The 13,309-nt window shown below is 50.2% G+C and overlaps 1 protein-coding gene across 1 annotated transcript in view; it reads left to right on the top strand.

The window, feature by feature from the left end:
* The window catches only part of Otud7a (OTU deubiquitinase 7A), an 82,324-nt gene that overhangs the window by 64,887 nt on the left and 4,128 nt on the right, over positions 1–13,309 (top strand). The window contains exons 6-10 of the mRNA XM_013011901.1: positions 2,941–3,068; positions 3,954–4,066; positions 5,455–5,582; positions 6,427–6,576; positions 13,125–13,239. Of these exons, the coding sequence (XP_012867355.1) occupies positions 2,941–3,068; positions 3,954–4,066; positions 5,455–5,582; positions 6,427–6,576; positions 13,125–13,239 (634 nt within the window). The remainder of the gene's footprint in view (positions 1–2,940; positions 3,069–3,953; positions 4,067–5,454; positions 5,583–6,426; positions 6,577–13,124; positions 13,240–13,309) is intronic.

Raw genomic sequence — 13,309 nt, 5'->3', positions numbered from 1 at the left:
AGCTCTTCAGCTCAAGGCGAGCGCTCTACCACTTGAGCTACAGTGCCACTTCCGGCTTTTTTCTTTTTGCTTATGTGGTGCTGAGGAATCGAACCCAAGGCCTCATGCATTGCAAGGCAAGCGCTCTACCACTGAGCCACCTTCCCAGCCCCTCAAAATCCATTTTTTTTAAATTTTCTTTCAATATATACTTTTACTTTTTTTCTTGTCCAAGATGATACTTGAACTCAGTACCTGCCACTTTTGCTTATTGGCTAGCACTCTACCAACTGCCTCCAACTCCTATAGTTTTACTTGGAATTGACAATAATTGTCATGGTATGTAGCTACTTTAAAGTTTTATTGGGAATTTTCCATGCTATTATTCTCATTTTAAAAAAATAAACATGATTTTAGTAGTTAATCATCATAATGTCTAGGATTACTAACATTTCTACTATTACTGGATACATTTTACATTTATACAAACCCTAGAGAAGGATTATAAAGGAAGGACTATCTCATGTGTGTCTAACAGCAACCTTGTTGCAAAGTCTCGGACTTGGCAATGGCTTTATCCTTGAGACACTTCAGTATATAGAGTCGCTGTCCCCACCAGCACCACGTGAGGGCAAAGGCTGTGTGCCATTGTGGCAACATCCAATGGTGTTTTTCCAGGAGCATGATGGGCCTCCCAGCCTAGGAAGGAAAAGCCTCCTTCCAGCCTTAGTATTTGCAGGAGAGCATAAGCCATTGGCCCAGCAGGGCTCTCAGGGCCTTTTGTAAGAATACAAAAAAAGAAAGAAAGAAAGAAATGGGTGCCAGTGGCTCACGCCTGTCATCCTAGCTACTCAGGAGGCTGAGATCTGAAGATCGCAGTTCAAACCAACCCCAGGCAGCGAGGTCCATGAGACTCATCTCCAATGAACAACCAGAAGACAGGAAGTGGCACTGTGGCTCAAAGTGGTAGAGTGCTAATGTGTAGCTCATACGTCATTGAACTTTTTATCCTAGTACTTGTTGAGCAGCCCTAATCTGAAAATCCAAAATCCAACTTTTTTTTGAGTGCCAACTAAATCCTGCAGGTAGAGAAATCTGTGCCACAAAATTATTTTATTCACCCAGTTATTAAAACATAAATTACCTTCAGGCTCTATGTTGTATAATGTTTTGGGAAGAATAAAACAAATGTATTTCACGCTTAGACTTTGATCCTATACCCAAGATCTCTTACTATATGTGTGTAAGTCTGAACAAACCTAAAATCCAAACAGCTGGCCCCAAGCATTTCAAAAAAGGATACTCAGCCTTCACTTTGCTTCCATTTTGTGTTGGCCTAGCTAAACTCCACAGAACCAACTCTTGTTTAACGTCTGCTGACACTGAGCTAGGAGCAAAGCTTTGAGGCAAACAAGGAGATTCTGTATGTGAGAGGCACTTGCGTTCAGAGAGCTGCAGGTGCCTGGAGTGTCCCGGAAGGCAGCTGATCGAGGCCTGAGGATAAGGCATTTGCCTCCATCTGTCCTAGATAGAAAGACCAAAGCCTGGGCAGCTACTCAGCCCACAGAAATCTTTGGCTACTGAACATCTAGGGATCACTGGCAGCCTGAGCCTCTACAAACAGGACGCAGTTCCGGTCACACCCTCTGGAACCTCCCAGCTCACTTGAAATCCTCTGTTTCCTCTCTGCCTCATCCCAACCATCCTGGCTCTAGCTACCTTTCCCTCTTGCCTTTTTCAAGTATGCTAAATGGGCCACCCTCTAGACAGAGCCTTGTCCCTGGCCTTTCAGTCGCTCCTTCCTTCACCCATTCCCTCCTTGGCTCTGGTGTCTCCACCCATTCATTCCATTAACAAATACACCCACTCTGTCTTCATCTGCTTTGTCTCTCTTTTAGGTGCTGACACTGTATATTATGGGATCATTTAATGGCTGACTCACTTCACACTCTCTTACAATGTGTGTTCTGCATATTCCCAGCACCTTGGATGAATGCATGGATGCATGCACAGATGGATGGATAAGTGGATGGATGATAGATGGATAGAAGCTGGATGGATGGATGGCTGCATGGGTAATTGGATGGATGATGATGAATGGGCAAATGGATAGAGGATGGGTGCATGGTAGGATGCGTAGATGGATGGATAGATGGATGCAAGGATAAATGGATAGAGGATGGATTCATGCATGCCTGGGTAAGCGGATAGATGGTGGATAGATGGATGGATGATAGATGCATAGATTGATGTGTAAGTGAATGGATGATTAATAGGTGGGTAAGTGGATGGATGATGGATGAATGGATTTCCCTCATTCTTTTCCTTATTGGCTGCACCTCTCTTCAATGCTCCTCCCATTGGTTGCATTTCTTGATCACGTCTGAGCTGTGCAGAGCATTCACTCAGAGATGACTTATTTATCTTTTTAGTATGCAACACAAGGAGACCCTCTCCCTGAAAGGCAAGCTCCCTCTCCTGGTCCAGATGTACGCAGAGCTATCCACAGATGCACTGTTTCTCAGAGTTGAGAAGCCTTTGGGCTTCGGGCATGAGATCCTCAGTCCTTGGAGGAAGCCAGGGTGCCAGTGGCAATCCTGGAGTGGAGCATTACATGAGAGCATGTCATCAACGTGTCCCCAGAGGCAGTCTGTCACCCAGACACAAGACCTGCACGGAGAGCATAGCATCTCTCAAAGCAAGCTGGCATAGCGGGAGTGGGTAGCCACAGGTCTCAGAGCGAAGCAGCAGCTGTCTTGTCCGATATTGTTCTGCTAGGAAAGGGAGGCACTGCCTCATTGCAATCTAGCAATGAGAACTAAACAGCTCACTAATGCTGCGATCCAGTGTTAGTGTACAGATACAGCAGGCCAGCCCGACCGGCCCAGACTTGCCCATTCTTCATAACCCCTTCCCTCCCCCACCCCCGTCTCTCTCTTCTGTCATGGCTTCTGGCTGCAGGGATGTGGGGTTTTCATGACCGGGACCTGGTTTTGCGGAAAGCTCTGTACACCATGATGAGGACGGGCGCTGAGCGGGAAGCCCTGAAGCGGAGGTGGCGATGGCAGCAGACGCAGCAGAACAAGGAGGTTGGTGCCCGCTGGCCTGGCTGGAGTCCGGGATCCTCACCAGGTGCAGCCTCTGGCCTCCCTGGTGTCCAGAGCTTGTCTCTCTCTTAATCCCAGTCTGTCCTCAGCTGAGATGAGCAAGGCCTTCCTCCACTGAAGCCCATGTCAGAGGAGTCCTGTGGCCACAACGTAGCCTTGGTAGACACCTCCCATGCTGGTGTAATTAGGAATTGTATGGTGAGCTCTGTCAGTGACAGCCATCGGCCCCCCCTCAGCCTCAGTGTGTGAGCTCAGTTGAGAGAGAATGCTGGTCATCCTAACCAGAGTAGGCATTAGCCCTTTACTTTCTTAGGAGAAGTTCTGCTTGCTTTCTACCTGAACTTGGCCACTGTAAACTGTTCATTGGTCAGCCCCCAGCCAGGTGCTTGGATGGATGGATGAGTGGATAGACAGATGGATGGATGGGTGGGTGGGTGGATGGATGGATGGATGGATGGGTGGAGGAATGGATAGATGGAGGGAGGGATGGATGGATGGATGGATAAACCAATAGATTTGCTTCATTCTTTTCCCTACTGGGTGCACCTCTCTTCAGTGCTTCTCCCATTGGTTGGGTCACTGGATTGCATCTGAGCGCCCAAGCTAATATTCTCTCATCCATGCCCCCGGAAATGACCCACTGCGGATGGGTACACTTACAACAATTCTGAAATTCAATGGGGCTTCTGAAAACACACTGTCCTAGCAAGGGAGGGAACCATCAATGATAGATGCATCAATCCTGGGTCCTAATGGGACTTAGATCGGCGCAGGTGATCCACCGTGACTACCTGGGAAGGGAAAGAGAGAGGATGGTAAGGTCTAGCAGTGCCAGCCCCCTCCTGAGCCCATCTCCCTCTGCGTCAGTCAGGGCTGGTGTACACGGAAGAGGAGTGGGAGCGAGAGTGGACTGAGCTACTAAAGCTGGCATCCAGCGAGCCACGGACGCACTTCAGCAAGAACGGAGGCTCTGGAGGGGGGTAAGTACTACCTCTGTGCTCCCCAAAGGACACCTCAAACTTTTAGACACCTACAGCCTAGAACAATGTTGAAAGAAGAGGTGTAAGAACATGGTTCCCCCCCCCACGTATAGACGACAGAAAGATTGTAGCTTTCAAACATCCCTTTGTATTAGCATTGCAGCATTTTCTGTTTGTGTGTGTATGTGCATGTGCACCAGACTGGGACTTGAACTCAGGGCCTGGGCACTGTTCCTTAGCTTTTTCACTCAAGGCTAGCACTCTAGCACTTGAACCACAGCCTCACTTCTAGCTTTTTGGTGGTTATTTGGAGTAAAAGAGCCTCACCAACATTTCTGTCCAACCTGGTTTCAAATTGCAATCCTCAGACCTCAGCCTCTTGAATCGGTGGGATTACAGGCATGAGCCACTGGTGCCCCGCTACACTGTGGGACTGGCATGTGTTCTTATACCAAGTGTTACATTCTGAACAAGGTGGCAGCACACTTCAGGACAAGCGTGCCCACGCTCCACAGGCACCGGAGGGGACCTGGGACTGCTCATGCCCACACCGCCATTGTACACGCCAGGCTCTGAAGACTCTGGCTGCTGGGTTTGAGTTTTCCCCTATTTATTTAAAAATGTGGCTTCAAGTCACAATGAAAACAAAAGATCCTTAAAGCAGCCCAGCATTTCCCAGAGGAACTCCATTCATGTTCGTGTCTGGCGGACCTGGGCTGGAAGACAGGGTCCCCGGAGAGGGTGGGTGCAGTTCCTCGATCCCTCTCTCTCCCTAAGCCCCAGCAGGAGCCAGGAGGACCCAGGCAGGGGAGGGCCTGCATAGACAGATCGCACGTTCCGAGCCACTTCCTTCCTCCACCTCTCAGGATTGAAATCCAGGCCTCCTCTGCCCTTCCATGTGGGCATTTCCTGAAAGACTCCTCAGGCATTCATGATCATGGATGCCGCCAGTCAGACTCTAATGCTCCTGGCATCCTGGAGTCCTGAGGGTTGATGCTTTCAGTCTATGCTGTGGAGTGTGGAGATGAGCAGGAGAAGAGACTCCATCCTGCCAGGCCCCACTGTACCCTTGTTAAAACACCCCAGAGAAACACTCCTGCCCCAACTGCCACACTCTCTGATGAGCTACGTACAGAGATTCATCATAATGGCGGCCCTCACCCTCACCGCTCTCCAGTCCATCCCGCCTTAGAAGAGAGCTAGGGAGCTAGGACTTGGCACTCACCATGGGTAGGTAGATGGTGTGTTTACTGGCCTTGGTTGACATGGCTGCTCAGGACTGTGGAGATAGGATCCTGAGGAAGAAGAGCTCAGATCCTCTACAGAGTCCTCTGTGTTTCCCCTCCTGGTCTGGACCAATGATGGCCTTGCTCTGCTTTGTTCCCTAGTGTGGACAACTCTGAGGATCCCGTGTACGAGAGCCTGGAGGAGTTCCACGTGTTCGTCTTAGCCCACATACTAAGACGTCCCATAGTCGTGGTAGCAGACACAATGCTGAGGGACTCAGGAGGAGAAGGTAAGAAAGTTCCTCTTAGAAAACAGCTAGCAGCACATGACGCCTAAGCTCCAGAGGGTCACTGAGCATCTTTCCCATCATTCCAAGCGTTTGGGGGTTTTTCTTGGTGGTAGTGATGGGTTGGGTGTGAGGAGGGGGGTAGCGGGGGGAGGGGGTTAGCGGGGGGAGGGGGGTTGTTCTGCTTTGTTTTTGCTTTTTGTTCGTTTATCCTTCTGGTGAGAGCAGGGACTGCCTTGCAGGAATCGGGCCCCTAATGTACACACACCCGCGATCCTCAGATCTTAGCCTCCTGAGTAGCTAGGATTATAGGCGTGAACCGCCAGCACCCAGCACACATGCAATTTCGTTGTCGTCTTTTTGTCGCTTGTGGGGCTTGAACTCTGAGCCTGGGTGCTGTCCCTGAGTTCTTCAGCTCAAGTCTAGCACTCTACCACTTGAGCCACAGCACCACTTCCAGTTTTCTGAGCGGTTCATTGGAGATAAGAGTCTCACGGACTGGCCTGCCCAGGCTGGCTTTGAACTGTGATCCTATCTCAGCCTCCTGAGTAGCTAGGGTCCCAGGCATGAACCACCGGCACCCGGCATACATACAGTTTTGTTGGCACACATTTCAGTGACTCCTAAGAAAGACATAGGTCCCAGAAATCATAGATTTCCAGGTAGGGCATCGATGCCCGTCAGTGCACTGCCATCTTGGATGGCAGTGTTGTCCCCACCAGGGGGCTCTGTGTGAGTCTCAGGGCAGCCGGCCAGCCCAGCATAGGTTGCCATGGAAACACCCCCACCCTGGTCTTCCCACGGTCTGCGTCCCTCCTCACGCCCTCACCCCTGACTGTGTCGGCAGCATTTGCACCCATCCCATTCGGAGGGATCTACCTGCCCTTGGAGGTGCCCCCAAACCGATGCCACTGCTCCCCTCTGGTCCTGGCCTACGATCAAGCACATTTCTCAGCCCTCGTGTCCATGGAGCAGAGAGACCAGCAACGAGAACAAGGTACAACCTGGCTCCTGAGAGGCAGGGACAGGGTGGGGCCGGGTCCTGGGAAGGGCGGAGGAGGAGGACAGGAAGTGGGACTCGGCCAACTGCCTCCAGGTGCACAGCTGTGTACACACTGTACGCCCAGCAATCGTGGGTCTTGCATGAAATGACTCTGTGTGTGTGTGTGTGTGTGCGTGTGCGTGCAAATGGGTTTTTTTTTTTTTTTTGGTTGGCTGTGGGGCTTGAACTCTGGGCCTGGGCGCTGTCCCTCAGCTCTTCAGCTCAAGGCGAGCACTCTACCACTTGAGCTACAGCGCCCCTTCCGGTTTTCTGGTGGTTTATTGGAGATAAGAGTCTCACGGTCTCTCCTGCCCGGGCTGGCTTTGAACCGCGATCCTCAGATCGCAGCCTCCTGAGTAGCTAGGATTACAGGCGTGAGCCACCAGCGCCCGGCAGATTTTTATTTCTGGGTCCGGTCGTGGGGCCTGCACTCTGGGCCTGGGCGCTGTCCCTCAGCTCTTCAGCTCAAGGCAAGCGCGCTACCACTGAGCCCCCTTCCCAGCCCCTGCAAATGTTTTCTCTATAAATAACAGCGTCCACAACAAGGTTTCATCTGAGTACCAAACAAGAGAGTCCACCACTCAGAGACTTCACTATCTGCTCCCTTTCACATATATGTGGGTGTGTATTTTGTCCTTTTGTTTGTTCTGGTACTGGGCCTTGAACTTTACTTGGGGCTTTTTTTGTCAGGGAGAGGGTATCAGCTAGCACTCCATCGGTGGAGCCACAGCTCCACTTCTGGCTTTGGGGTGGTTGATTGATGAGAAGAGTCTCCTGGACTTTTCTGCCCAGGCTGGCTTGGAACCAGGATCCTCAGATCTCAGTAGCTGGGATTACAAAGCCGCTGGTACCCAGCCGTTTCCATCATCCTTAATTATGTAACATTTAAGTTTCAACTGGTACCATAATCCTTCTACCTGAAGAATTTTCTCCTTAACATTTCCTCTACTGTAAGTTGACAGGAATTAACGTACTCATTTTTGTTTGAGAAAGCTTTTTATTAACGTGTTATTATCTTTAAGTAGTTGTACAGAGGAGTTTGAATTCAGCACGAGTTTGTGAGTACAATGCATCTTGATCAATGTCCCGACCCCACCCAGTCCCTCAAATTTTCCTAATACCATTTTCACCTGTGTACATTGAATATTATGACCATTTTTGCCCACCTTCCCTCTCTCCATTCATCTCCTCCCTCCCTTCTCCTCCCCTCCCACCACCAACACATATTCCAGCTTCCTGATATTCATTTTGTCAAACTCTTAGTTGTTCAAAGGCGTTACACTATTAGAATCCTCACCCGCATGCATATACCATACTTCAATTAACGTTTGTGTATGTATATAATTATGTATAGATATATATGACCCTGAATATGCTTACATATATATGTATGTGTAAGAGAAAACATTTACACTTTCTATGTCTCCTTCATAAAAGCTTTTTCATACATCTTGGATGAGTATAAGATTCTTAATCAGCAGGCTTTGCGTTTATCCCTTAAGAGACTGGTATCTTCTGTCTCACCTACTTTACCACACCACACACACACACACCACAGTCTCTTGTACTTACCTTTGTTTGCCTGTATGTGTCTTTTTTTTCTGTCTTCAATGTTCTCTATTTGTCTTTGGTTTTCACAAGGTTTAAGATGCTATGCATAAAGATATCTTATTGTTATTTTACATATTTGGTGTTTCCTTAGCTTCTAGACCCATGATGTGAGCTACGTAATTTTGGAAATTCCTAGGTTATTCCTTTTTTTTTTTTTTTTGTCAGTCATGGGGCTTGAACTCTGGGCCTGGGCGCTGCTCTACCGCTTCAGCCACAGCGCCACTCCAGTTTTCTAAGCGGTTTATTGGAGATAAGAGTCTCATGGACTTTCTTGGCTGGGCTGGCTTTGAACTGTGATCTTCTGATCTTAGCTTCCTGAGTAGCTAGGATGACAGGGGTGAGCCACCAGCACCAGGCTGTAGGTCATTCTTAATTTGAGCATTTCTCCTGTCTTGTTTTCTCACACTTCTTCTGGGACTACATTCACACAGATCTTAGGCTCTTGGTCATTGCCCTCAGCTCTTGTTTCTTCCTCTTGGTATTTCAGTTTGGGTGAGTTCCATTGACCCATCCTGATGTTCACAGATTCTTTACTGAGCTGTGGGAAGTCAATGATCAACCCCTCAGAGCCATTCTTAGGCTCTGTTGTGTTAGATTTTCATTTCTCACATTTGATTCTCTTGTAAGAGATTTCCCCTCTCTGCTGCAACCAACCATCAAATCCTCCATGGCATCCACCTTGTCTGTCAGCTTCTAACTTACCAGTTGGTTACTTTTTGTTCGGGATTTTTGTTGTTGTTGTTGTTGTTGTTGTTGTTGGTTGTAGGGCTTGAACTCGGCCTGGGTGCTTTCCCTGAGTTCTTCAGTTCAAGGCGAGCACTCTACCACTTGAGCCACAGCACCACTTCTGGCTTTCTGGTGGCTAATTGGAGATAAGAGTCTCATAGACTTTTCTGCCCTGGCTGGCTTCGAATGACGATCCTCAGATCTCAGCCTCCTGAGTAGCTAGGATTATAGGCGTGAGCCACTGGTGCCCAGCTCTGTTGGTTATTTTTAATTGTCTGCCCCATCATTTCAACACCTGTGTCACATCTGAAGTTCAATCTGTCCACTGCTTTGTGTCTTATCAATGCGTTGTGTTTTATATATTTCCGTTCTTATTCCTCATAGTTTTTTGTTGTTGTTGTTTTGAAAGCTAGTCACCATCTTAAAAGATAGTAAGACTGAGGTGTAAATCGCTTTTACTCCTGCGAATACTCTCTCTCTCTCTCTTACTCACACACACACACACACACACACAAACAAACACACACACACATACACACACACCTATTATTTGGCTTTTAGTGTCCAGGTATGAATCAGTCTAGTCAAGACAGCTGCAGGATGTCATCCTTCCTAAGGGATAGAGATACTACACCTGTCTAAGACAGACAGATGTGCTTCATCAGACCAGTAAGAGAACACTGTCCCAATGAACTTGGTGCCTGTAGCTCAACCTCTGCCCCGGAAGCTTTCCTTCCTTACTGCAGAGGACAAGAACCTGAGAGACATTCTCATAGAGTTCTTGTCCATCTTCTTTGTGAACAGCAGGTGAGGCCCAGGGACAGGGCATGCAAGTTTCTTATGTCTTAACTCGCCAGGGTCTATATTGTCTCAGTGGCCCACATTCTTCCTTTACAAGTTCAGCTATTTTAGCTGAATTCTTCCTCCAGACCTCTAGCTGAGTTCCCCACCCCACCCCCTTAAGCTCATGTCTGTCTCTCCTTGAAAGCATCTGCCTGTCCTTAGATTTTTGAGCTAGCTGAATTATGTTGGAGCCTCTGTTCTCTGGTCTGTTTAAGACAAGCTGTGAATTTGCCTTGTAATGGTGACATGTCTCACACAAAAATGCTCTTTCTTCTTCAGAAAATAAGTATTCAGACTATGTTCAAGCTAGGTTGAAATTGTGCCTATATGTTTCCGGGGCGAAAAGATACCAGAGAGACCAAAAAAGAAAAGAAAAAGAAAGAAAAGAAACAAAACTCTTGAAAGCATCTGCTATTCTTAATAGCTGCCACCAGAGGGCAGTCTGCCACTTGGCTATACCTCTCCCTGGGTGAGGCCAGGTTTCCAATGGGGATCTTCACCTTGCACCCTGAATGACAGAAATGCTCAGTGAAATCAATACTTATGAGGAAAGCCTGCTTGGGGGGTCTCCCTAGCATGCATCCTCCCTAGTACAGGTCCTTGGAGCCCTCCAACTGGCAAAGAGCTTGCCTTCTGCAGAGATTAGAAGGCTTTGGGGGGGGGGGGGTTGTCAACATGGGGCTTGAACATTGGGCCTGGGCACTGTTCCTGAGCTTTTTTGCTCTAGGCTAGCACTCTACCACTGTGAGTCACAGCACCACTTCCAGTTTTCTGGTGGTTCATTGGAGATAAGAATTACACAGACTTTCCTGCCCCAGCTGGCTTTGAACTGCGATCCTCATATTTTAGCCTCCTGTGTCGCTAGGATTACAGGCATGAGCCACTGGTATCCGGCTCTTTGTGGTTTTCTGTTATTGTTGTTGTTGTTGTTGGTGGTGGTGGTGGTGTGTGTGTGTGTGTGTGTGTGTGTGTTTCTGTCTGTTTGTCCTGGGGCCTGAACTAAGGGCCTGGGCACTATCCCTGAGCTTTTTTGCTCAAGATTAGAGCGCTACCACTTGAACCACGCATCTTCTTCTGGCTTTTTGGTAATTAATTAGAGATAAGATTCTCACAGACTTTCCTGTCTAGGCTGGCTTCAAACCTCAATCCTTAGATCTCAGTATATCTTGTGAATAGCTAGGATTACAGGAGTGAGCCACCAGCACCCAGCTAAGAAAGCTCTGTTGGTCATGGGTTCTGAACTCTGGGCCTGGGTGCTGTCCTTCAGCTCTTCAACTCAAGGCTAGCACTCTACCATTTGAGCCACTTCTGGCTTTTTCTGCTTATGTGGTGCTGAGGAATCGAACCCAGGGCCTCAGGCATGCGAGGCAAGCACTCTACCACTGAGCCACCTTCCCAGCCCAGAAAGCTTTGGTTTTATCTCTTGAGTGTAACCAGTTTCCAACAGATACCTCTAGCATCTTGCCCAGGGCCTGAGAGGTAGCGGGGACCCCTGGAGGTGGCAGGCACTAGCACCTGAACGTATTTCACCACCTCCTGGTTGCTGAGACCAGCAGCACCTCGGTTCCAGCACAGCAACTGAGGCCCAGAATTCCCCTGAGCCCCTTGAGCAGGGAGGTGAGGAAGATGAGGGTGTGGAGATGGCCTAGTTTATCAGGAACAAATCAAAACGGGAACAGATCATTACCTCATACAGAAGAGGTTGGGTTCTAACGCAGATAAATGTCTGTTACCAGTGTTCCCGGCTGACAGGCAGCTCCTCTCCCCTCAGGGATCCGAGACCCACGCATGTCGCCTTGTCGCCACCTTCTTCTCTAGGCAGCACAGATGGAGAAGGGGAGGAGGGGCGAGTATCCTCAGCCCTAGCCACGCCCCACCACCTTCCCACGTCACAGCCCCTGGGTACAGATGCCAGGGTGCAGGGGGAGGGAGGGTGCAGTCACAGCTCAACCCCCGAAGGAGGTTGACAGCCAGACCTGAACTGCCCACATTGCCCCCCCCCCAAGAACTGCCTCCAACAGATTATTGCAGTCTAACACTGCCTGATTGTTTTCAGAGTGACCAGAGATGGGTATTTGGAATGTTAATTCTTGGGTCTTCATCCCGGACTCTCAGAGTAGTCCTTGCAGACTTAGGGAGCTGTGCTGATCTAGCACGTGGGCCACAGTGAACAGGGAAGGGAAGCCTCTGCCTCACCCACCCCGACTCGAGGGTGGGCAGCCAGGCCCAGCCCTCCATGATTGTGTAGTGACTCGTGGAACCACGGGACAGACTCCTGGACATCACCCCAGGGCAGCCGGCCCCCGAGCTGGCCCTGCAGGCTTCTCTGGGTGTGTCCATTCCAGGCAGAGCCTCCCCCAACCCGATCCTGCACTGCTCTGGCTGACCTCATTTGGGGTGAGGATGGGGGAGGGAAAAGGTCATTTGTGCTATTTCTCTTGAGTGACACTAGAGGGCAGCATTGAGTCAAATGTTCAGTTTTCTTAGCAGACAAGGCAGTGTTGGGAGTTCTCCCTGTCAGGAGGGAGGGTGGAAGCCCCCAAGAAGGAGGCTGTATTGGGGGTTCTTCTTCGTGCTGACTCCTGACAGCGCCCTTAGAAGGAGTCCAGCAGACATTAGGGACTCTGCCCCGCCCGCTTCCTGGGTCCCACATCAGCTCAGGGGCTCCTAGCAGACACCTGCAGGACACCTCCCCTGCCTCTTGTTTTCCCTTCCTTCCCTGGCTTTTGGACATGTTGGTTAAACCACTGATCTGTTTCCAGCACCGCTGAGTTTCCTCTTGGTGGGTAGCTGCCAGTTCCCAGGCACTGACGGCCCTGGGCAGGGGAGCAGGCCACGCACAGGGGGCAAAGTGCTCGGGCCCAGTGCAACACACACACACACACACACACGCACGCATGCACGCACCTTAGAAATAACAGGCAGATGCCTAGAAGGGCACCCGCCCTCCAGCAGATCCAAAGATACCCAGGGTCCAGATGAAGCCTCTTGGAGATATCATCGCAGTTCTAGCAGGGGGCTGGTGGCTCTCACCTGGAATCCTAGCTACCCCAGAGGCTGAGACCTGAGGATGGCAGTTCAAAGGGAGGGGGGAGGAATCCATGAGACTTTCATCTCGGGTTAACCAGCAAAAGGCTGGAAGGGGGGGGGTGTGCAGAGCAACCAGCCCTGAGCAAAAAAATAAAAAAGCTCCCCGTTGTAACTACCACTTGGGAAGCCTGTGGTCTCCAGCTCCAGCTCCCCCCCCCCCGCCTGTCTCCCGGGGACCCCCCCCCCCGTCTCCCAGCTGGCCCTGGGCACCACGCGTGTCTCCTCTCTTGCAGCCGTGATCCCCCTGACGGACTCGGAACACAAGCTGCTACCGCTGCACTTCGCTGTGGACCCGGGGAAGGACTGGGAGTGGGGGAAAGACGACAACGACAACGCCAGGCTGGCGCAGTAAGAGCCGCCCGCCCGTCCCCGCGCCCTGGGGGGACAGGGGAGGGGAGGAGGAGGACAGGGGGGAGGG

Source organism: Dipodomys ordii, unplaced genomic scaffold, assembly GCF_000151885.1.
Source record: "Dipodomys ordii isolate 6190 unplaced genomic scaffold, Dord_2.0 Scaffold15, whole genome shotgun sequence".
Taxonomy (NCBI): domain Eukaryota; kingdom Metazoa; phylum Chordata; class Mammalia; order Rodentia; family Heteromyidae; genus Dipodomys; species Dipodomys ordii.
The sequence above is the reverse complement of the archived record's forward strand: the minus strand, read 5'-3'. Positions and strand labels throughout refer to the sequence as shown.